This window comes from Pagrus pagrus (genome assembly GCF_965226575.1).
Source record: "Pagrus pagrus genome assembly, chromosome: 5".
Taxonomy (NCBI): Eukaryota; Metazoa; Chordata; class Actinopteri; order Spariformes; family Sparidae; genus Pagrus; species Pagrus pagrus.
The window spans coordinates 19968035-19993132 of NC_140189.1; the positions used below are offsets into that span (position 1 = coordinate 19968035).

The following is a 25098-nucleotide window of genomic DNA, read 5'->3' on the forward strand; positions in this document are numbered from 1 at the left end:
TACATTTCTGAGGTTTTTAGAAAGATGTCTTTTGTATTCAATTACTGACCACATTGGAAAGTAATTGGACCTTGAGATAAGGAAATTAAATTGTTTTGTTTTGAATCACTGGCTAAAGGACTTTATAGGACTCATAATGATGGAAAGTGCAGCCTCAGCCCTGCAGGGGCTTTAGAGACACTCATCACAGAATACGTAAACAAGAGGCATTTCATTTAGTTTAAAAAGGACTTTAAATGTTCAAGGTAAGCAAATGAACAGGAGTCTGAACCTTGTCAAGAGATGACAGAAGCCCTCTCCACTCCCTGGTGACACATGATCTCCTAATTAAGTATTTATAACTTTTTATCTGTAATCTCAGGCAAATTGTCCTCGGTTTGTGTACTTGAGTTGTGTTTGGTTTTGTTTTTTGAGGTGGCTTGCATATATCAATGTATTTATTTATGAAATGGGGTGAAGGGAAAAAAAGACTGTTTTGTATTTTATTATTCATCTGTTTTGTTGTTGTTCTTCACTTTTCTTGCTGTATACTGCAATTTAGCTTTAGGGACTTAGTACACATAACTAGATACATTCTTGTGTACTATGTTGTGTACATTGTTGCCACAATGTGCAGTGTTTTGCTTCTCTGGTTTCATGTAATTTTTTGCGATGGTTACTCTCAGTTAGGAAAATGATGTTTGTTATTTATCTGGATTTAATGTGGGGATTTTGCGGCCACTTCCTGTTTAAGATGGCTTCTCGTTTTAACAAAAGTTTTGCCTGATGAAGGTCTAGTATCAAAATGTCTCAATTAAATGTATTTTTGCAAGTCCGACAGTGTGCAGGAGTTTGCTTGCGACTGTAACCTGACACAACCCTGGCTAACACATACAATAATAATGGTCTAAGGTTAGCTTTAGTTGGAGATGGTATTATTATAATTTTTTTTTTTTTAAGAGGAATAATTCCACTATCTTTGTGTTTTGTCTGTTTTGGGGTGTTCCAGAGTTGAGTTTTATCAACATCACTCCATGAATTATTATTTACGCATTGCTTACAATGGTTTTTATATTATTGTTGAAGTTTATAAGTTGTGACTAATTGCTTTATCGTTGGTTATTACCTTTTTTGTTTGTGGTTTTTATGTATTTAATTAGCCACATATAAGAGAAGAAATTATGATTTTCTCATTTTATATTGAGCCATTAGGTCAGAAAATGTTACTGAGTGTAAACCTCTATAAGCCATTAATGAATTATCCATTCTTAAAGCCAACATTTAAACATCTTATAATGTATGCCGCACTAACATGATACAGAGCAGCAGTAAGTGTAAGGTCAGGAAGTGGGTTTTGAGGTGGATAATTTTGGTGGTCTAAAACTGCTGTCTTCGTGCCTGCGGCTTGATTGTCCCTCATTTCTGCGGGTTGAAGGCGGGAAGACTCTGTGAGAAACAAATGATGAGCAGCACCAGTAGGTGGCTAGTGTGCTGCCTCAGCTAGTGCTCTGCTTACAAAGGGCCATTAGCCAAGGTCTGTAGCTGACAGATGAAGGCCCCCTAATGGTGCAGGATCATGCTGTGATTTACAATCTTTATATTTAACCAGAGAGAGATTAATTATCGTTGGCAAATTGACAGGTCCAAGGGGGTGAGGGAGGTTTCTGACTGACATTGCCATTCCTCACAGCACTTCCAGCCAGAGGGCATTGCTCCTGACCTTGCGATGCCAGGCATGTTGGGCACCCCGCCTCCTTTCGGCAACACCTCCCTGGTCTTTTTCTTTAATAACCATCCTTTATTCTTTGCAGGGATGCCCCTCACCCCTGGATGAGCTTAAAGCCCTACAATGGCTGTCAAAGTGAAGCCAAAATTTACTGTCAGGCAGAATTCACTTGTTTTTGATCATAGAGGCTTCATTGTAGATGTGTTGGAGCATGTGTGGGAGATGAGGAGTATGTGAGAATGAGTGAGTGAGTGTGAGGGAAAACAAGCCTTGCCCAAAGCAACAAAAGAGCCATGATGTCAGTCTGTGTTTCTACCCTCCTGGTTTACTGGTGCCCTGAAGATATCCTCAGCCACTTTTTACATCAGCAGTATTGTTTCTTGTTTGAGGTTTTTTGTCATGTTCTGCACTTTGTTGTTTGTGTGTCTGCGTAGCGTGTGATCCTTAATGTGGGCGACAGGCTTGGCCCGGTCCTTTTTTTGTGCTGAACATTAAACGATAGGATGCAAAATCTATTTTCCCACTGTGGGGACAATAAAAAGTCATAATATGATGTGTTTAGGCTGTAAAGTAATAAAAAGCCGTAACAGTCTGCCTCATGGGATCGCAGTCAAACCCAACAACAAACGGAAAAGTGAGACTGTAAAAGCCTTCATGTTTGCATTTGCACTGCTACAGTTGAACTGATTTTTTTATCTAAAATTCTGATTTCATTTCAAAATGTCTGCCGGGAAGTTCGAACTAGAGACTATCTTGAGATGGGAACACCGCCTGCAACATTTTGACGTTCAGACCAATGCTCAGTACTTATGGGTTGGACGATGCCCATCATCATCCAACATCACTAGCCTGATTTCAACGTAGACGGTTATGTAGGTGGAAACAGACAGAGAGGGAGAGTCAAATGGGGAGAACAGGCGTTTAGTAAGAGTCTTATTTACACAAGTATCTATGCTTCTGCTCGAGTAAAGAATGTGTGTATCGCTCACTTTTGCCATTTCTGTGATACACACACACACACAATATCGGTGAAAGCTACATCGGCGCTGGAACAGTCCGACATTTGGGGGAAAGCGCTCTTGTTTGCTTCCCTCAGTGGATCAATACAACTATTGCATCTGTGTGCTAAATATGAAGCTACAGCCAGCAGCCAGTTAGCTTAGCATAAAGACTGGAAACAGGGGGAAACAGCTAGCATGGCTCTATCACAAGGCTAATAAAGCTCAATAATTAACACACATATATCTCCGACTGATTTGTTTATTCCCAATTGTGGTTTTAAGGTTTAACCTTCAGACAAAGTCAAACTGTTTCCTGTGTTTCCAGGTTTTCCCTGCTGCCTCCAGGGTTAAGGGTTTTTCTTCCCTTCGGTCTGTTTGGTAGCATAAGCTGTCACCAGGAGGAATTGGTAGCTTACCCTTTGCTGGTCCACCATTGCTGGTAAACAGGAGGATCCTGATCTCTGCATGTTCATCAGCGGAGAGGAACACATCTTTATGGAGTTCTCTGTCCTGATTGGATAAATTGTGCAGAGATACCAGAAAAAATATTATTTAATGTGATTTTCTGTTTTAGTGCATGAGCAGGAGCAGGAGGAGTATGGGTTGCTGACCAAACACTCTATAACAGTGATTGCTGTTGGAATATAGAGCTATTTAACACCTATTTTAATAGGAAAATAATGCGTACAGCAGCTTTAACTGGACTAGTCAATGCAGTATTTGCACAAAATATAAAGCATGTGCATGCAGCGTGCACTGATTCTGCTAAATTATCAACATCTGATTAGTTTTCGACCATGGAGAGCAGAGAGCATATAAAAAGATCCAGTTTGTTTTCCGTCAGCAGGCTCAGGCATGTTGGTCAGCACTTAACACCAGTGTTGCCCGTCTGTCAGTTTAGCGTCTATCTCCAACTGAATAAATCATACAAACACGATTTGCTGTGTTATCTACCACGGATGTGAACGCAGCGGGACTCTGACATAGAAAGTCTCTTTTGAGGATGAATAAAAAAAATAACTTTGTGGTTAGAGCGGAGTGAAAGCACAGTGTGTACCGCGCAGGAAAATGATTTGATTCACAACTGCTATCGGGCTGCGATTCAAACTATTGGGAGAGCTGTTCGTGTGTGCAAATGATGGAGTTATCACAGGCATAACACATCCTTTACACCTCTCATCCAATACAACAGCCTCCACCTCCCTTTGACTACACAATCCAGCTCCCACCAGTCTCCCCCCTCTTTCTCACCTCTCACCTTTGCCTCGCTGGTCTCATCCATCTCTGTTCACTTCTTCAAACTCACCGACTGCACCCTCGCTTGCACTTTGCAGACTTAAGATCACAATGAAGGACAAATTGTTAATGATTTCCATTCAGTTTAGCCTCCAGGCTCGCGACTATACGTCCCGGATAAATCCTAAGATTTATGACATCAACATTTCATCTTCTTCAAAGTGCGGGATGACCAGGAAGAGGGCAGCGGGGATGGACAGGAAGTGCCATGAAGGGGCCGCGACTACCTTTACTAATCCTTTGGCACCCCTACCAGCCCACATTACAGATGGAAATCACACTGAAGGGATTATAACAGCGAATCAGCTCCGCTCAGTTTAAGATGCCGTTCGCCATCAGCCGTCTCACCCCTCCCTCCATTTCTCTCTCCTTATATCACACCCACCTTCATCTGAAGTTAGTGCTTTAAAAAGGAGAGATCTCACCAATCCAAAACGGCAGCATGGGAATAATTAGCAGGCAGGTGCAGAAAATTGCTCTTTTCACGATGAAGGTTATTTATACATGGCCCCTCGTAGAGCTGGACATGCTGCCTCATTGTCACCTCCGAAAAACGCTCAAGGCTCTTTCTCGATCGCTTTGCTCGAATTCGAATACAAACGCTCGAATCCATCTCAGGCGGCCATGAAACAGAGCCGCGAAATCTGAAGGATAAAGCCTGTTGCTGGGAAAATCTGACATCAGCTCATGTGTCAGATCAGACTGAGACATCAGCCATTCTCAATCCAATTACATTAATCGACCATAGAAAATCCATACTGAAGGTTGATGAACAATCTTTACTGCCAAATTACAGGGATCGCACGATTATAATTGAAGTTGGTTGTGGCTGTCACTATTGGTCTAATGAAATAATCTTGTTGAGCTAACCCTCTGACCGTGATCATGACAGACATGATTATCAATCTTTTCTTTTTTCTTAAATATTACGCTTTCCTCCCTCCGTCATCCCACTGCCTTGTCAGGCTGTTAAATGTGGGAAAAGTTTTCTCTGCGTATAAAAGACAGGGGGCAGAGATCAAGTCAGAGAGGATGACACGACAAAGACGTGATGAGTCCACCATCGTTTCCAAGGCAGTTCACTGACTTCACAGGCACTTAAGACATTGAAGGTCACGCACTTCTCAAAGGATCACTTATTGAAAGCAGCCTGGCGTGATTCGCCGATGTCCACCACATAACTTCATAACAGCTCTGGCTTTGTGCAGCACGTTTAATTCAGTCCGCAAGGTCAAAGAGGTCAGTGGACAAAGTGTTGCTCATCTTAACTGACTAACAGCCACATGCTGCTCTGAACGCAGCTCGGCCACAAACAGAGCACTACTGCTCTCTACTGACAGCTGTGGGACACTGAAGGCTGAAGTAGTGCTTTCTTATCAAGGTTTACTTCATCAGTGAAAATTAAAATGACTGGTGTGACATTTGTGCGTTACACCCAAAAAGGAGTTTTTTGGACTATCTTCTCTTTTTTTTGCAGGAGTATCAGCGGCCGTGCTGAGGATACGATCACATCTTGTCGCGGCCCATATCATGAGGGATGTAATCCCCAGTGAACTGAGCAAGGCCTTATTATGATAAGATACACATCTTTATCCTCACAGTAAATAGCTTTCTGATTGTTGACCATCGCCGAAGCCTCGAGAGAGATCCCCTTCTCAGACAACCGTCTATCTCCTGCAGGATTTATGTCTGGCAGACAGGTGGTAAATAACCCCAACAGCCCTTAAATGATCATTAAGATGGTTGGACTGTGCGCCAGCATTTATATATGTGTCATTTTCTGTTTGATTACAAAATAAAATAAGTCTTAATATTTGATTTTGTTAACACTGTCATGACTGTGGCAAGTGTGTTGTGTTGTCTCCATCTGCTGGTATCTGGTGAAATGACATGATATTTTAATTTAAGTGCCTTAAATTCTTAATATTCATATTATATTTAAAGGTTAATGGTTCAAGGTTGATTTGTTGAGTGACTGAGTTTAAGTCCCTTTATGCTACATGAGAGAAACAAAAACAACTATGTTATATGGTGGAGTATGGAGGATGAGTTCAGGAGTCTCACAGCTTAAGGACAGAAACTCCTCTGTAGCCTGGCTGTACGGCAGCAGATACCCGTGTATCTTTTTTTTATTGCAGCAGGGTGAAGAGATAATAATAGTGATATTCACTAAATTCACTAATATCACTGGTGCTCTGTACCAAAGATGCTCTTTTGTGTCTGATTGAAACTGCTGTTTATGTTGTATTGAACACTCTAAATGTGTTTAAAATATATTGTGTACCTAGTTTGCTTATACAAAGGTGCAAAAACATTAGAAATACCTCAAGATTTCATCCAGTCCGACGCAGCTTTAATAACCAGACACAGTGTGAACAACAAATAGAAAGGCGTTTCACAAAGGTTTATTACAGGACTGTCTTATTTAGTTGCAACAAAGCATATCAAGGTTTCTATTTTCTGGTTCCGAGGTGTATATGATTTTATCTTGATGATTATCTTTTTCACACGTATGAAGCAAATCAGCCCTTCCCATAAGGGCTGCAGCGCTGTGCGTTTTGGTAACTACAGTCCCTCATGATAAAAATGGATCTGCACTGTAGATATTTTTAGTAATGTGCTCATCTGTGCATCAAAACACGTAAAGACGTTATTACAAGCACAAAAGCCTGAGCATCCGTGACACATTGCAAGTGTTTATCCACCGCTGACAGCTCTCAGAGTCCCTGATGCTCACGTGTCTGGAGGCCTTTCTTCTTCTTTTGATGGACGGAGTCTATACAGCCCACTCCACGTTCTCCTATCTGCCATATGGTGTGCTGGTACAAAGAAAAGTGCTCACTTGAAACTGCATTTCTAGCCTGTCATACATGAAGGAAAAGCCACACATGGCCCATTACTACAACCCTCTTTTACGATTGATTAAGCACTTAAACAGGCACAACGTTTGCTGTATGACTACTGCACTGATGAGTAAACTCATTTTATCCTGAGAAGAATAGGAAAAAAAGCATGTGCAAAGGGACTCTACTGTGCCCTGTAACCAGTGCGGGAAGAGTTAGTCATTTTTTTTAAGTTAAAGTAACAATATCACAGTTTACATTCCCTCTGTTACAAGTAAAAGTCCTCAGTAGAAGTGTCATCAGCATAATTAATCCTAAGTATTGTAAGTAAAAGTACTCATTAGGCAGCAGAATGGCCCCATTCAGAGGTAATACTATCGTACATTAGAGCTGCAAGGATTAATCAAATACTTTGTCGACTATTAAAAATGTTGTCTATTATTGTGACACTCCATTAAGTGGTTTTAAGTAATTTTGAGGATAAAAGTCAATATTGTCTGATTCCAGCTTCTTAAATGTGAATATGAACAGTTTCTTCGCTCCTGTACGAAACTGAGCCGGATTTAATTTTCAGTTGTAGACAAAACAAAACATTTGAGGACATCACCTTCAGCTTTGGGACACACTGATCAACATTTGTCACCTCATTTTCATTTTATACCAAACAACTAATCAATTAACAGAGACAACTATCGACAGAATTAAGCGACAATGAAACGGTCAGGGCAGTTTAATCTGCGACACATAATTAGGCTTTATTTTAGAAGCAGATAATATACTTTGATAATAAAAAATGTTGTTCTGCAAATTAACAGGAAGTTGTGGCTGTCAGGGAAATACAGAAATGTAGTGAGTTAGAGGTATAAGTACCTCAAAGTTGTACGTAAGGACAGTACTTAAGTAAATAGTTTCCTAACCACTGCTTAAATCTACCTCAGAAGATCTAGTCGCAGCAGGCCCAGTGTGCTACAGACTGTATAAGTATTGGGAAGTCACACTTCAAGTTCTCCCAGGTGAAAAAAAGATTTGTTCATCAAGAAAAGCTATTGGATAGTGTTGTAAAAAGTACCTTAAAGTCATACTTCAGTAAAAGAAAAGATATCGTGTTAAATTTTACCTTGGTAAAAGTGAAAGTCACTTTTACGAATACTGCTCCAGTAAAAGTCATCAAGTATCTGATACTTAATGTGCTCGAGTATCAAAAGTAATTTTCTGGCAACAAATGCACTTAAAGGTTCATTTAAGGGTCATTTTACAACACCAAGACCGCAAATAAAAAATAGAAAAATAAAACTGAGTATCCTTAAATATTAAGTATTTTATACCAGTAAAAGTAAATTATACATATATTTACATGTATGTATATTGTATACTGTGGGTCGTATTCAGCAGGTTTCTGATTACAAGAATCAGTGTTTTGTTCTGTTTTTTTAAAATCTGATTTCCAACAAATTATATTGAATTAAAATGTGCCACTTTTGCTCTGATGCAGCTTGTAATCAGCAAAGTAACTAGTAACTAAAGTTATCAAATAAATGTAGTGGAGTAAAAAGCAGAATAGTTGCCTAAATAATGTGGCAGGAAATGGAAATACTCCAGTCAAGTACAAGGATCTCAAAAGTGTAACTACTTACGTTCAGTACTTGAGTAAATGTACTTAGTTACATTCCGTCACTGGATAGTTTGTAAAGCAGTAAAAGTTTAATCCAAGGCCGTGTTACCATGTGGGCTATTTTAAAGTCTTAACAGACTAACTATGTGAGTAATCAGATTACATTATCTGGTAGCGTGCTTAACAAAGCAGCTGTTTCTGTCCGACACGTGTCCCGCTGAAGGTACGGGTGCCGCCTGTGATCAGTGGTGCGGCTCTGACTTTGAAGAGCTGCTCTGTGACCCCCGTCATGCTGAGCACACTGCGGACCCCTGCGGGTCCATAGAAACGGCACCCTGCAGAGACGAGATTTCTAAGGCATCGCGAGACTCCCTTGCAGCGTAGAGAGAGGGTGTGTTTGTGAATGACCGTGTCCGACGCTGAAGTCAGCACAGTCCCACCAAGAAGCCATCTCCTCGTACTCTCGCGCTCCTCTCAGAGTTCATCAATTACCCCTCTACCACAGATAACATTGACTTAATGAACCGTTACTTTAACTACAATATTACTTCCCTTTTCCCAAATTAATGAGGCCGCTAATTGTCCTAATTTGCGTCTGAATTTGCGTCTCTCTTCGCTCAGTAGAAGCACCTCCGGTATCTTCGGGTGAGTGACGATAATTACAGAGGAGACCGCTCCCGACATCAAGAGCTTCACTGTTCTCTGTGAATGATTGTGTGGAAGTGAAGACAAAAAATGGAGACGCTCTATTGTTACGAAATTAAGGAGTCTTTAATTAAAAACACAAGAGAGACAGGAGGGGCTCACTGTATCTGCGAGAGGACGGTGAGGCAGGAAACCGTGGAGTTTAGCTCATGTAGCCTACACCTGTTGGTGTACTAATTATACGTGATAAAAGTATTGTAATAACCACATATCACCAATATTATAGGTGATAAAAGCAAATTATAGTAAGTAAAGTTAAACAATTAAATGGAAATGATTGTGTAATATTAATATTCACACTAAAAGCCACATTGTTTTTGTGATTATTACAGTTTTACTCATTCATGTATTTATTTATGGAGCTGTGACTGTATAATAAAAATCTATTACCATTTTAGTAACGCTTTATGGGTCCATAACTTCCAAATGATTCCAGGAAGTGTTCCTGTAAATAATAATAATCCTGATTGATGAATGTTTTAATGATTATGAGCTCGATCAGTCCAATCAATTCATCCTAGTTAACCCCTAGAGTTAATGAATTAGCGTGTTAGCATGTTAGGTGAGCTTTTACAGGTGCAGTATGTAGTTTTGGGGAAGAAAGATGATTTTGTTTATGCCTAAACAAACTAAATAAACAAACTCTTTGTTTTCAAGGACAACACAGCTTCACACTGTTTTACTTTGTTTATATGTGGCGGACCCTGCCACCCTTCTAGCTTCAAACAGTGTTCCTGGGACATTATTTTCCTCTGAGAACAGCTTGTTTATTCAGTTATGGAAGAAATACATGTTTCTGAGTTTGTATTATGACCTCATTAATATTGTAACTATTAAAATTCTGAGTTTCTTCTACAAAACCACACAGTGCCCCTTTAAACAAGTCAGGCTATAACTCACGAAGAATAAATTAATAATAAATGAGAAGTTACTTGGGTTTAATTTGAGCAGTTCTTTTGAGAAACGTCCAATTTCCCCTTTAATTAGTGACAAAATTATCATTTATTCCCCAGAGAGCTAATTAGATAATTATAACAAAATTACATCCTTGCAAAATGACTAACTTCTCAAGCCTGCGTGGGTGTTTTTTTTTTTATGTAACGCAGCTCTTATAAGGTGTTCTCATGTCTTGAACAGGTGGACAATGAAACAGAGACACAATGCTTCAAAGTTAAAAGCCTCAGAAATAGCATTGAATTAATTATAGATTGCTCGGGGCCACAGTTCCTCACTGGTTCCCCAGGGATAATTGAGGAGGTTTTAAAGCGTCCCCAGTGAAATGAGGACTGCTTTAATTTCACTATTAGGTCTGCTTCATTTACTAGAAATTAGAACGATGAGACAATGTATTGTTATCCGAAGGGCTCTCACTCTCTCCATTATCAGTCCAGGAGTAAAGGAAAAACACAACCAATCCCTGATTAAAAATAAGACGCTACCTGGAGTAAATAGCATCCTTGATAGAGCACGTGTTGACACAAGTGGGTGCTGCCGTGGTCGACTGGTTCAGGGTTTGAATAGTTGGGATAAAGTGTTGGGACTGTTGCCAGGTTCCATCACCAGCGTCATCTGGCAGCTGTGGTTGCCAAGTTGCTAACAAATTGTGAAACCATTATAGGCTATAAACTGAGTGGTGATGTTGTTCAGGCATTTTGTGCCATCTACCATCCAGATAGTTTGTTGTTTTTGCATTAAGTGCCGTTGTATTCGACAGTATGGCCTGGCTGTCAGTCTCCATTACTGAAGCATATAAATATCTGTGTGACAACTACAAAAGCTACTGCACCGTGTTTATTCCTGACTTACGTGTACTTTGAACAGCCGTAAATAGGAGTTTACGAGTCGCACTTAAAGGCAAAGAACAAACGGGTCCTCGCTGTGAACAAATTGGGTCAAATTTTTACATTCTGCTACAGTCAGCCGTGTTTACTGTCTACCTGTACCTGAGAGAGAGGCCAGGAGCCCGGGCAGAGAGTGAATAGTACTTAAACAGAGAGCCCAGGACATATCTGGGTAGGTAAAACCCAGAAATCTGTCCATGTTCAATTTTTGCTGGGTTCTGGGTTTGACCACAAATACTCCCAAGCACCTAAAAGACGAGTAGCAACAAGAAATAAAAGCTAATAGAGGAGCTGGTTGTTATTTTGGCCGTGGCGGGTGGTGATGTCACTGCCACACGTTCTGTTGAAATAAGAGGGGGACTACATTTGAAACAAATACATTTGGTTACATGTTAATGAAACAGCTGGTATTTTGCTGATGACTTCATGTTTACAGGTGTCTGTTTCTATGAAAACACAATCTGAACAGGTCACCAGACACACAGTGCATTTTCTGTACGTGATCTACCTGCAGTTGATCATTGCTTTGAATCTTTTCACTTGGAGCGTTTCCATTTTCTGCTACTTTTTACTTCCATCCCACTGCATTTAGCTGATAACTTTAGTTACTAGTTTCTTTGCTGATTGCATGAGCCAAAGAAACACATTTCAATATAACTTTATTGGCAATCAGATTTAAAAATAAATAAATAAATAAACCCATAGTTTACCGTATATACATGCATGTAAATATATGTATAATTTAGTTTTATTTGTACTTTTGAAACTTCAGTAAATTTAATATCAGATACTTTACAATAAGTACTATTCATATGGGGCACTTTCACTTTTACCTAAGTAATATTTTACCATGATTACTTTTACTCAAGCACTTTGCCCCTGTGGTAGATAAACATGATAAAGTGCCCTCTGGTGCCCTTCCAGTGGACAATAGATGGTGTAGTTCCCTCTCTTAACTATAAATGCATCACAACTTTCTGCACGCTGGTGCCCTTTTTATTTTTTTCAAACATCTTGAGTCTGCCTCTGTACTCGAGTATGATTATGGGAACTTTTTACAACACTGGTACAATCACGCATGTAAATGTACGTAATGTGCTTTTACCTTTTGATACTTAAGCAAATTTAATGCCAGAAAAATACTTTTTATACATTTTTACTCAAACTTCATGGGTGACTTTCACTTAAGTAATACTTTAACAGGATCTCTTTACTTTTGCTCAAGTACATTTCTGAGGGAAACACTTGTTATTCTTCTAAATTTATTTGAGAACTAAAAGATACTTTACTTTTAGTGACTTTGCAGATTCAGACTTTTGCATTGTGGTATTCTACTTCCACTGAAGTCAACAATGAAAGCAGCCTGTTACAGCTAACAATTTAACTTGTGGGCAAAGTAGGAGGAGACTTTTACATCTAAGGGCCCCACTGAAGCTCAGACCTGCTCTGAAAGTTGCCATAACTCGCCTCGTTGACAGCCACGTTGTCTCCCCCTCCCTGCCTGCCTGGTGGGACACATCAGTCTCCCTCTTGTCTCTCTGTCTGTCTCTTGCAGAAGGTCACTAAGACTGACCTCAGAAATGTTCCTCACACCTCCTCGGCCTCCGCTGTCACTCCCCCCGCACCCGCCCCGCACCAGATGGGAAGTGTGGCCTGCGTTTTTGAAAGGCTGTGCGCAGGTTTACAGGCTGTTGCTCTGGCGGTGGAGCTAAAGGAATGAAATATTCATGTAGTCCAAAAAAAGTGAATGGACACCCCGGGACGGAGAGCGTGCCGATTTATTCAACTAAAGACCGGGCCTCATTAGACTGCTGGCGGAGAGGCAGGTCACGGTGATTTTCTCTACCAGAGCCCGACCCCGACTGTCTCAGAGCGAGAGAGGGAGGGAGGGAGAGAGGGAGGGGGACGCTGAATGCCAAATCTATCCAAGTCCCCATCATCACAACATCTCTGATCTCCCACCGGACAGGTCTGCCGCCGCTGCTCGAGTGGTTCCTCTGCTGTAATGGATGACCTGATGAGTGATTAGCTCTTGTGTTGTGTCGGAGCAGTGAGTGTCAGAGGGGGTGGGGGAGGGGGAGGAGGGGGAGCTGAGTTGTCGCTGCGCGCAGCATATGGGAGACGTGGGTGACACTGGGTTTGTGACACACAGAGGTGTGTAGCTCGTGTGAGGTGCCAGGGGACAACAGCTGATAGGCACAGGGGCCACGTGACCAATCCAAATGAATTTATCGGGCTTGATTTGGCGTCACCTAGGAGACAAAATCTTATTATGATGCTTATATAATGATGATGAAGAAGAAGAAGAAGATGATGATGATGATGAAGAAGGCAAATTCTGCATAATAAATGATTCATAAATCGCCCTCAGACAACTTATCGGTTATCATGGCCCTGCTATAGACAGGTGTGTCTCCGCCTGGCCTTCCACCTGTTCGTTTTATTATTCTTCTGCAAATACTCCGCGAAAGATTGTCCACATTTTACTGTTTGTTTGGGAACAGATCCCTCAAGGGTCAGAGCCAATTAAGGAGCCAGTTCCTTTGCTCATGAGAAAGGTGTCCAAAATCATTTTCCATGGAACAAAACCACGGGTGGTGATGATGATGATGATGATGATGATGATCTGTGAAAGTCTGTTTTTAACTGCACAACAAACCAAACTGTCACACTATCTGATGAGCTTAACTTTTAGAATACCTATAAAATCATAAATCAGGGGGGAAACAACAGAAAACTCTCTGAAAAGTCCAGACTGCAGTCATATTTGAACAGTTTAAGCATGCACACTTGTTACTTTATTTACTTCTGGACATTTTTAAAGGGGAACTATGTAGTTTTGGAGAAGAAATTCAATCTTGACAATATTAATGAGGTAATAATACAAAAATGTTTTTCCACAAACAAAGCTGTTCTCAGAGGAAAATAAGGTCCCCTATAACGCTGGTTAAAGAGGTGGCAGGGTCCGCCACATATAAACAAAGTAAAACAGTATGAAATTGAGCTGAATAATAAATAAACAAACTGACTTGAAATGATTCAGGTCAGTTTGTTTAAGAAGTCCAGACTGCAATCACACCTTGTCCAACAGTTTTGGCATGCGCACTTGTTACTTTATTTATTTCTGGAAAACTTTAATGGTTTGAACTGAATCGCTAAACAAGTTCATCAGATCAAATCTCCCCAAAGCCACGCTCCTTAATGATTAATACCGTGCGCTCCCCTCTGTGTGGGGATAATAACAGTGTCGTGATTGAGTTACAATGCACAATGGGAGGAAAAAAGTCGAGCTTTGTCTAATTGTTCCTTGACAGGGTCAGAGGGGACGGTGCGATTGGCTGCTGCCTCCTGAGGCTGCAGGGCTGTCAGAGCTGCTGGGAGTGACACCAAGGTGACTGTATAAAGTGCTGGCGCAGCGCAAACCGCTCCAGAGACGAGGGCATCAGCCAGAGTCTTCCCTGTGACCTCTCCCTGCCGTGCACCACCACCACATCGGGACATTACAGTGATGACTGCAAAAGCAGAGCTTTCAAGCTGGCCGGAGTACCCGGAGGACTTCAGCCTTCTGCAGCATCAGCGCAACCTGGCCCACATCAACTCCAAGGCATGGATTTCTTCTAACTCTCTCCACGCCTTCTCCAGGAGGGACGCAGACATCTCTCTGGAGAAACTTGTGCCCATGAGTGAACTTCCTGACTGCGTGTCCGCTTCCACAGAGACGGACTCTGACAAGGCATCGGAGGGAGGCACGGCGAGCCACTTCGGGCCCCAGAGGCACAGGCGCGTCGCAGCCAACGCCAGGGAGAGGAGGAGGATGCACGGCCTGAACAAAGCGTTTGACGAGCTGAGGAGCGTCATCCCCTCCCTGGAAAACGAGAGGAAGCTGTCCAAGTACGACACCCTCCAAATGGCGCAGATTTACATCACTGAGCTGTCGGAGCTGCTGTCAGGTGTGGTGCGCCCGGAGTGCAGGAGTCCAAGCGCGGCTGACAAGAGCGCCCGGAGGAATCTGATTCACTCCCTGCAGCCCCCGAACCAGCTGACCGGGGACCAATGCGCCTCCGTGGGCCACCTCATAATACTCGGCTCTGCATCTGACCTGGGGTCAAATAAGTCGACTTCTTCCAGCAGCAGTGATGGAGAGTCATCGCACTACAGTGACTTAGAGGAAAGTCAGAGTGGGAGACAGTAACAGAGACACTGACCTCTCCTCCCTGTAGATCTGTTAGAGTCCTACATGCTGTCCTGTCATTTAGCTTAGAAGATGCACTGCCAAATGGAAAAAAAGCAGGTAATTCTCACAAGTCTGAGATGTTGAACTTTTTGTCTTCCTCGAGGCCATGATGAACTCCCAGAGGCCTTTTCTTAATGCACTTTACGGCCTGAACCATCACTAAAGACATTTTCAGTGTCATTAGTGACATTTGTCTAAATTAAAAACAATTATTTTGATATTTATGTATAGCTATTTTATGAGGATTGTTTTACAATAAAAAATACTTGAAACATGAGTGTGCGGTAGAAATGTTTTTGTTGCTATATTTCATTTGTTTGGTGATATTTCCATCATGTGAAGCGGACTGAAGCATCCATTTCCAAAATGCAGTACTCAGACCAAAAAACAACACTGGTTCCTGGTGTTTACACGCAGTAAACATTTGATTTACATGTGACAAAACCCTCTTTATTCACTTAATAATTCACACAATAATTTAGAAGCAAAAACATAAACTGGAAGAAGCAACTCCAAATATGTGTGTATCTCACTGAATGTAACAGAGATATTTATAATGAAGCAGCCAGGTGTGCTTTCAGCTTACTGCAGGACATATTCTCCAACAGTGAGGGACATCCAGATACATAGACACACATACAATATACAGATACCACAGACAGTAGTGGAATAAGTACTTTTAAAAACTTTAAAGAAAAAGCGCATTTAGTTAAGTGAAAGTAGTAATAAAAATGTAAAGAAATACTCTGTTACAAGTAAAATTGCTGCATTCAGACTTTTTCTTAAAGATCCAATTTGTAAGAATTCCCAACTCGTCAAATACTGACGCTTTTGGATGGCGGCCGACCTGACCTACAACCCAAAAGTATCAGTATTTGATCATTTTTCTTACAAATTGGACCTTTAAAGGATAAGTTCAGCAAAAAAGGAAAATTCAGCCATTATCTTCTCTTGCTCATGCCAATAGAAAGTCAGTAGAAGTTTCATAGTCCACAAAAAATGTCTGGAGCTTCACAGCAAAACAGCGTAGCAGCATTCTCCTAAACTCCAACTCCTAAAATGCACAAAATCAACTGAAAATAAACATAAAATGGCTCCAAACAGGTCATCAAGCATAAACCAAGTCTCCAGAAGTCCAAATATTACGACTTTGTTTTGAAAAGAAGTTATTTATACAAGTTTGAAATTGAAATCATCACTGTAGCTGCGAAAGCTTCGGAAGTCGGTGCATGAGCTCAACCACATGTCAAGGGTGTAGATATTGTCTTTTCAAATCAATAAGGGATCTCCAGAGACTTCAGCTGTTTAGCAGAAAGCTGCAACTCTCCAGAAATGATTTGTGAACTATGACACTTCACCCAACTTTCCATCAGCATGAGGCTGAGTAGATTATGACAAAACAAATGTTAAGTAAAAGGACAACATTATTAGCATCAAAATATACTGAAAGTACCAAAAGTAAAAGTGAAAAAAGAATGGCCCAGTTCAGAATATATTACATTATTGGATTTCAATCACTGATGCACTCATGTGGAAGCATCACTAAAGTTACAGCTGGTAGACGCGGGCTAATTTTAACTACTCTTGCGACTACTGGGAAGCTTAATCCATTAAAATACATCATCATATATTCGTTGATTGTATTTTGTTTTAATAATCTGACTCTGCAAAGTAGTTAAAACTGTCAAAATAACTGTTGTACACCAAAAAGTATATTATTTGCCTCTGGGATGTGCCGGAGTACATGTATAAAGTGAGACAAAATGGAAATACTGATGTAAAGTACCTCAAAATCGCACTTTAGTAAATTTACTTAGTTACATTCCACCACTGCAGATAAGCATACAAACATCTGCAAGCCAAGATCTGATGCCTAATGTTCCCTGCTGAGGGATTTCAAAGAAATAAAGAAACTAATTAAGCTTTATGACAGTCTATCACGGTTAAAATCGCTCCTTCTAGTCTGTCTGTTAACTAATAGCCTACTGAGAAAATGTGAGGCTGCCCGCTCCGGGGGGAGAAGGTGGCTGGAACTTTGCCAGGTCCTTGGAAATGATTTCTGCCAGCCTGTGTTTAAAACTGCCAGGAGCCTCGGAGGGGGGAGTATGGCATGAGGAGCTGATGGCCTCCTCCATCTCTTTCATGTCATCCACTGCCTGTGCCTGTGCATTGTACCCTGGCTGGATGTAGTTAATCGCAGGGGGCTGACGCTGGTACCGGGCCCTGGGTGGGGTGAGGGGAACAGATTGAGGAAATGGGCAGGGAGGAGGCAGGGGAACAACACAACTATACAGGATGGGCGATGATAAAGAGTGCTGCAAATGGGGATTTAAGGTAGAATCACGTATTTTCACATCAGCATAGATGCACTCTGTGTCTGCGTTAGGTTTGAACTGATCTTTTCTAGTAATAGGAGGTGTGGCTCTCTGTACATTGGAATAAAGGCTCTCCAGGGAGTGATACCTCTCATCCTCTTCTTCCTCTCCCACAGCCTCCTTGCTGTTAGAGAGATATGGTTTTACAAGAGATGGTTGCTTTAGGTTTAGTGGAGAGATGTCATTAATAGTAGAGTAGTCAGACTCGTGGTCTGTGTTCACAGAAACATATGCAGGATTACAGACAGGAGGAACGGTGGGCTGGTTGCTTGTGGTTGGGAGGTTAACAGGCGGCAGGGCAATGACTGATCTCTGGACGCTGAGGGGCTGGACGGATGAACTTTTCTTCACAGAGCACTGATTTAATATTGTCTGGAAGATCTGCGGACCATGCCTGGACAGGAAGACGAACACTCCTTCTCCTGAGTCACAGCGTCGGCCTGCTTCGATGCTGAATCCACCCTGCAATCACATCCACATCTTTGAGGGAAATTAACTTTCTTGCTAAGAAGCAGATGAGAAGATAGATACCACTTTCATGTCTGTGTTTCTTGGCGCAGAATTAAGAATAGTGTAGCATGGCCACACTGCGGTGCCAGCACCTGCTCTAGGGGGAACAGCGCTTTTGTTTGTATTTCTTTAAAGGAGACATATTATGCTCATTTTCAGGTTCAAAATTGTATTTTGGTTTAGGTTTACATGCTTCAGTGCAAAAAAACCTCAAAAAACTCATCAGTTTCTTCATACTGTCCAGTGCTGCAGCTCTGTATTCCCCTTCTGTCAGAAACGCTCTGTTTTAGCTCCCGTATCTTTAAGCCCCCCCCCCTCCTGAATGCCTCCTCTGATTGGTCAGCCCACACATGCCAGAGCCAGCACCACAACAACAACAGAGCAGCTGTGCTAAATCAATCCTCATGTGCCAAACTAGCCGCTGGGCATAAGTTTGGCAAATGTGTGACATGGTGATGTAGTGTAATGGAAGGAAAGGAAATGAAAGTAAAAGTATAACAGGTCTCCTTTCAAACCAATCACAATTGTTTGGCTGTGCCTAAAAGTAACAAAATTCAACGAGCCAGCACTGCTAAAGCTTGCTAATATAGCATGCTATATCTTTTTTTGTTTCATCTGTACAAAAACCAAAGAAACACAGCACTTTTATGTCTGTATTGTATGTAGTTGGAGCCACCTGCCCATTAGCTTAGCTTACCACAAGACTGTAAAACAGGGGACAATAGCTAGCATTGTTCTGTTGGACATAAAACTGTAAAAAAAGAAAAAAAAACATGTCGCTTTTACAGTTTGGTTCTGATGTGCCATAAACAAACAAGATGTAACGTGTTAACTGTAGAGGTGCTGGTGGGCAGATTTAGTTGCCTTTGGACAGAGTCAGGCTAGCTGTTTCCCTGTTTTCTGTCTTTATGCTAGGCTAAGCTAACCAGCTTAGGTATCAAGTGTGGTATCAATATTCTCATGTAAGTCTCAGCAAGAAAGCCAATAAACTTATTTTCCAAAAGCCAAACCTATTCCTTTATCGTTTATCACGACTATGGTGATACACTTTTGCGTCCGATTTGGGGGGAATATAAGAACCTATAAGAACCTGAGCACTTACCTCAACCTGTCCAAATTTGCGTAAGAGTATGTATGGCCATCGATAGATGGTGTAGCCAGTCTTGATGGCCAGCAGTGTCAGAGCCTCTTTTTCCGGCCAGACCAGATACTCTCCATACAGCTGGCACCTCCTGGATGCCTCAGTGCTCTGGATAGTCACTTGGTACTGGTTCGGAGGAGGGGTCGGATCTAAAGATGAGCAGGCATGAAAATATTTGCCTTTAAAAATCACAGCACGCTGCGGTTAGTGCAGCGTCACTACACATGAAAGTATTCATTTTTCCCGGTCTGAGCAGCAATGCATCAGCAAAGGGAATAACTGTACACCAAATACATTCTCACACAGAAAAATGCTGATTTAAAAGTCGCTTGCACTCTACTAATCTCCCCGTGTGACTGGGCTGCCTGGATTTTTCAGGAAAAGTGTAATCCATTAGGAAATAAAAAGAAATAAATTTGTTTAAGCCAGAGCTTGCTGACACTAATACATTCTGGCGTTCATGTTTGAATAAATTAGTGGCTATAGCTACTGCTCACACATATTCTAGCTTTCTGCTGAAGTCTTGAATTTCTGATGACATCCGAACCTCACGGCTTGCTTTTTCTTGGTCTGTTTCCTTTTATTGTAATGCATTCTCCAAATTAGTCTTACAACCTCATTAAATGATAATTCGAGTTTCTTACAACCTGAGTCTAATTCGAGTATTTTCAGTTATGACAACACTCAGCTCAACAGGTTATTTGCTGATATGAGAGCGCTGCAGCGTTACTACAATTTACTTTGATGGGGCAAAACCCAGACAATCTAACAACTTATGAAAAAGCCAACAGGCCAGATTATCCACATCACTTTAAAAGGCAAAAGTAAATGCACATGTAATGTAAGTAAAAATCGCTCATCGCTGTATTAAACCCTGCTCCAGCACAAAACACATCAGATGCTTCCCCTTTTTTCTCAACCCTTCTCATCCACTAATAATTTGTGTACTGTCCTTTAGCAATAGCATCATTTTCTACGGATTTGTTTAAAACGTGTGATTGTCTGACCTCTCATTTTTACTACCCAGTCTTACTTTTCTTTCAAGTACTGTATGAACATTATTGTTTGAGGGGGGAATAAGCATCATTTTTGGCCGGACCACAGTGAGGCAAGAGGCAGCTGTGTAAATATCAATGTCTGACTCACTAAGGGAGTGATGAAGTCACACCATCGGTGGGTCAAGTGCTGTTGCTCTTAAGATGTAACAAACGTTAGTTACGCACCATAACTCCAGATGCTATGAGTATAGGCAAAGCCCTCTGAGGCTATCGCTGGTGAGTTCATCACTCACTCGCGCAGCATTAAAGACTATTAGTCTAGGGAGGCCTCACCTTGGTCTCACTTTGTGAATAAGATGAGCTGAGACTGGTCAAATGCTCCCTTTCCTCAGCTAGTGTACACTGGCGATAGACAACTTTTTTTGCTTTAACTGATCATTCTGAAGTAAATACTGATTGCACAATGTAATGACTGTGAAAGAAATGACACGACACACATCTGCAGACAGGTGTTTTACTTTGCCAGAGAGTCAGTTAACAGTAGCCATGATGTAAAGGTAATCCCACAGGGAAACGCTTCGACAGGGGAATTTGAAAAGTTGCCTGTTTGCGCTTTAAGGAAGAAGCCTGGCCGACTGCTCAGAGTGCTCATATCATCTGGAGTTATACTACATAACTAATGCTCTACTTGGTGCACACTTTGCCCTATAAGACTATCGCTTATGGGCTAAGGGTGAAACAGGATGCAGTCCATGCTGCCCTGGGTCTGTACACAAGCACAGATACACCAGCTTCATGAGAAATCAATAACCAGTCAAAACTCAAATGCCCTTGGTTGCCACAGAGACAAGAACAATATCTGATATTCACTGTGAGGGAATGGAACTGAAAAATCAACATTAAACCTACTGGTGTGAGGAGCAGAGACGATGGTTGTGCTCTGTAACAGCACAGAGAGAAAACGGCTCTATGTGCAGACAGACAGGAGGCAGTGAACGCATCCCAGATAACAATCACTGACAAAACACTCATTAGAGAGTGAGTCAGAAAAGCAAGAGAAATCCTGCAGATAGAAGTGAATGAAGAGCACGGGGAGTTAATTAGAAGAGCTATATTTAGAATTAGTACTTCTAATCAAACATCTTAAGATATCAGTGGAAAATATCGCTTGTGCAACCACATTTATAACTTTTGTTTTAACTCAAATGTAGCCGAACCATGTCATGTCACTTCATATTATTGACGCAACTAACCACTGACCCTACATGGTCCAGACATATACTAGGTTTTGACTCAATATGTAAGAATTGGCCACCTGTCAACACATAAACAAAAGGTGGGAAGAATATCACCAGAGTAACTGCTGCTAACTGTAGCCGCCATTAGCTAGTTAGCTCAGTTAGCCATGCAGCTAGAAGTCCAGACAGTGAGTTTGGAGTACCGGGGGAGTGTTGGTGCTTACACTGCTAGCACACTTTTGACCGGGAAAGGCCAGAGCTAGCTGGTTAGCATGCTAACTTCAGTGGATATCTCTTCAACAAAAAACATAAACAACATAACACCATAACTGTTATTTTTTCACATTCTGTTGATCATTTTAGTTTATTTTTGAATGTTTTTGACCAAAATTCGTACATATTGCACTCTTGACTTGCAAAATAATCCTGCCAAACAAAGTGCACATGCCATTTATGTTACTATAAACTATGTTGCAAAGGAAGTCTGAATATAAATGAGGGGCAAGAATTAAACAATCTGGGCCAAAAATATCAGACCATCCTCCCTCCCACTTACCTTTGTAAGATAGTTAAACGTGAGTCTCATTCCCAACTTATACCGATGCTTTGCGTTGGTAGGTCGGGCTGACCACCAACCTAAAGCGTCGGTATTTGACACGTTGTGAATGAGACTCGATTATCAACTATCTTACAAATTTGACCTTTAAGTTAACCACCGTGTAGGGGCGAAGACTTTTTTTTTTTATTGATCAGCTGTGGTCTGCAGACTGACAAACATTACCTGTTTTCCAAGACGAGTAAAGTTCATTGTCCTCCATTGTCAAGTCATTTCCTCTCTCGAAACCCCCTTTGTCTGATTCTCCAGGATCCTTCTGTAAACACAGTGGCAAGGTAAACATCACAAGGACTGTACACTGAGCTCTTATCGCTGTTTTATAACCTTTAAGAGGTAAGATGCAAGAAAGTACACAGCTTGTGCAAGCACAAGAATTAGAGAAGTAAGGTGACAGAAGTTACAGATACTGTATTAACTTCCTCATTGTGCTATCTATCTCTGATTGTGGGTAAGGTTTACCCACACCTTTCCCAAATGATAACAGTAAAACAGAAAAGGGGACAGTTAACTGGTCAAAAGGAGAGATGTGTGATACCTGGAAGGCTAGAGCACAGAGGGCACTCAGCCAGTCCTGGCTGGCTGTGGAGGCCAGGGTGTAGTTGCACTGGATGCTGTTCAGGTAGAAAGCTGTGCACCCAGGAGGGCAGGACTCCTTAGGAGCAGGAACGGCACTGAGGCAGTCAGTCAGACGCACCACTTTCCTCTCTGGTGTTTTCTGCCGACCCAACTTCTTCTGGTCTGTGACGGAATTGTTGTCAAGTACGGTGCAGAGCTCCAAACGCCCAACTCCTTTGTAGCTGGGTTTAAAAAGCACTGCCCACATTTTCCGCCATGATCTCTGTTGTAGACGACAGCAGGGGCAAATGGAAGAAGTGACCGTTATTAAGTAGGCTCTCTGGCACTGTTCTTGACTGGTTTAGATCTTCCATTACGTTATGACATTAGCAAGCGTGGCATCTGTTTCTATTGTTATACAGATGACTCACCGCTCTACGTTTCTGCTTCACATGAAGAGCTGAGTCTTGCCAACAATGTTGAATTTTAACAATCAGTGATCGGATGGCCTAAACCGTCTATCTGTTTGAATGCCTTCTCTCCTAACACTACATCTCTGGTTAACAACCAAGGGGTCATTTTAGGTCACAACATTTCTCTCACAGGAAATATTCACACTTTTGTTTATGCACATCTTGATGATCACAAAGATTATTCACCCTCCGGCTTGAAAACAGCCTCCCTGTAGATTTAAGTGTGTACCCAACTGTTTTATAAACACACAATGAATAAATATTCTCGTCTAGCTTCCCTTTACCTACAGGATCATTTGCTTTATGCTTCATCGGCTCGTTGTTTCTTCTTTACTATTATTTCAGTTTATAATCACCACCCCTTTTTTTTTTCCTCGTCTGTTGTTTGTAACATTTCAACTTGTTTTCTGTTTATTTCACGTCTGTTCTGAAGCATGTGTTTCATATCTTTGTTTAAAATGTACCAAATACAAAGTTTATTAATCTGATTAAGATTTTAAACTGTTGTTTTGTGTTTTTTTTGAGTAACTATGGTCTCCTGTGCATTACGGTCATACTGCTACTGCTTGAATTTTGCTGATGTCCCATTGAGGGCCAGAATGATGCAGAAACTGTCCCTCTGCCCATTTGCAGCTACTTTTACAGTTTGTGAGGGGGCAGTAAAAACCACACTGGAGGCATTTTCACAAACTAATATTGATCCAAAATATAATTTATCACACCTCAGTCGTCCTCTAAAATCTTCACGGAGCAAAATAGCATCGTGGGTGAAATTTATAACACTTTACTAGTTAACATATTGCTAAACTTAGGCCCAGATAAAATCTAATTAATGACTTGTCACTGTGAAACCAAATTAAAACATATGCAACCAGCCTCAGTTATTACAGATATCAGATTTTCACCATTGCAGTCATGATTCAGTCTGAATTTACAGACATGGTGGGGTTTACATTGAGATTATCAAGTGGAAAAAGCAGCACTGCATTTCTGGAAGCTGAAAGTAAATGTGGTAATGTTAATGAGACCATTTCTGGCTAAATCCACATGTGGTCAAACTGAATCATCTCCACATTAACCCGAACTATAGTGTCACTCTATTTTGCAGAAGTGTCATTTTTCTCTGAAATTTAAAGCAAGCCAGGAAACCTATACATGTCTTCATGCAGTGTATGGCCAATTAAAATCCAAGAAACTTTAGGGTTTGCTTACTTACATTATTTTGCATATTTACCAACTGCTCTTAATATCTTAAGGAACATTTTAAAAAAGGATTGATGGCTCAAACCACAAGAGTTCTTGAATTATGTGGTTTCTTAAATTCTGCAAAAACAGAGAGAGGGCAGCTGTGACAGCTGTCACGAATACTGAGAAAAACACTTTCTGACAACACAAGTATCAGCGGACTAAACATTCGCATTAGCTTTTACTCAAAGGTTTTAGTCGTGTCTTTGCATTAAATTACTTTGGATCTTAAATGCTTCGTATCAAGATTTAGATTCTCTGGAAAACATTTCTATTGCCAAGCATTTGCTCATCCGAGGAGTTGAAGAGCAAAACACTGTAATCTTTCTGACAAACAAGCTGTTCAGTTACCACATTGACTCCAAAAACATAAAACCAGCCACATTATTTCTTTTTTAAAGTATGTACGATTTATTTCTATAAAACTTACTATTCCAAACTTGACCCCCTGAAGGTACAGCATCCCTTCCTTGAAGACGACATCCATGCTTGTGAGCTCGGTCTGTAAATCCTTCACTGTAGCACACCCTGTGTCACTGTGGTCAAGATATACCTACCCAGGAGGCTAAAATAAGGTTTACTATCTCACTAAAGTTTCCTGTCACCAGCAGCTATCATTCTGATGTGAACTTGTGCAAGTCTGACGGGGCTCAAAGTCAGGATATCTCTGATCAACTGTTGCAAAAGACGACTAGGTTGTGAGTTGCTGT

The 25098-nt window shown here is 41.2% G+C and overlaps 2 protein-coding genes across 2 annotated transcripts; one reads left to right on the forward strand and one right to left on the reverse strand.

The window, feature by feature from the left end:
• The first annotated feature begins 14471 nt into the window (after positions 1 to 14471).
• On the forward strand, positions 14472 to 15514 carry atoh1b (atonal bHLH transcription factor 1b). The gene has a single exon (XM_084353815.1). The coding sequence runs from the start codon at positions 14512 to 14514 to the stop codon at positions 15193 to 15195; it is 684 nt and encodes a 227-aa protein (XP_084209941.1). The 5' UTR covers positions 14472 to 14511; the 3' UTR covers positions 15196 to 15514.
• Positions 15515 to 17219: 1705 nt separating this feature from the next.
• On the reverse strand, positions 17220 to 24972 carry dok3 (docking protein 3; the record flags this gene model as incomplete). The annotated part of the gene is made up of 5 exons (XM_084352334.1): positions 24819 to 24972; positions 22651 to 22953; positions 22281 to 22371; positions 19225 to 19412; positions 17220 to 18074 (listed from the first exon to the last, which is right to left on the reverse strand). The coding sequence occupies exons 1-5, from the start codon at positions 24873 to 24875 to the stop codon at positions 17220 to 17222; spliced, it is 1494 nt and encodes a 497-aa protein (XP_084208460.1). The 5' UTR covers positions 24876 to 24972.
• Positions 24973 to 25098: the final 126 nt, after the last annotated feature.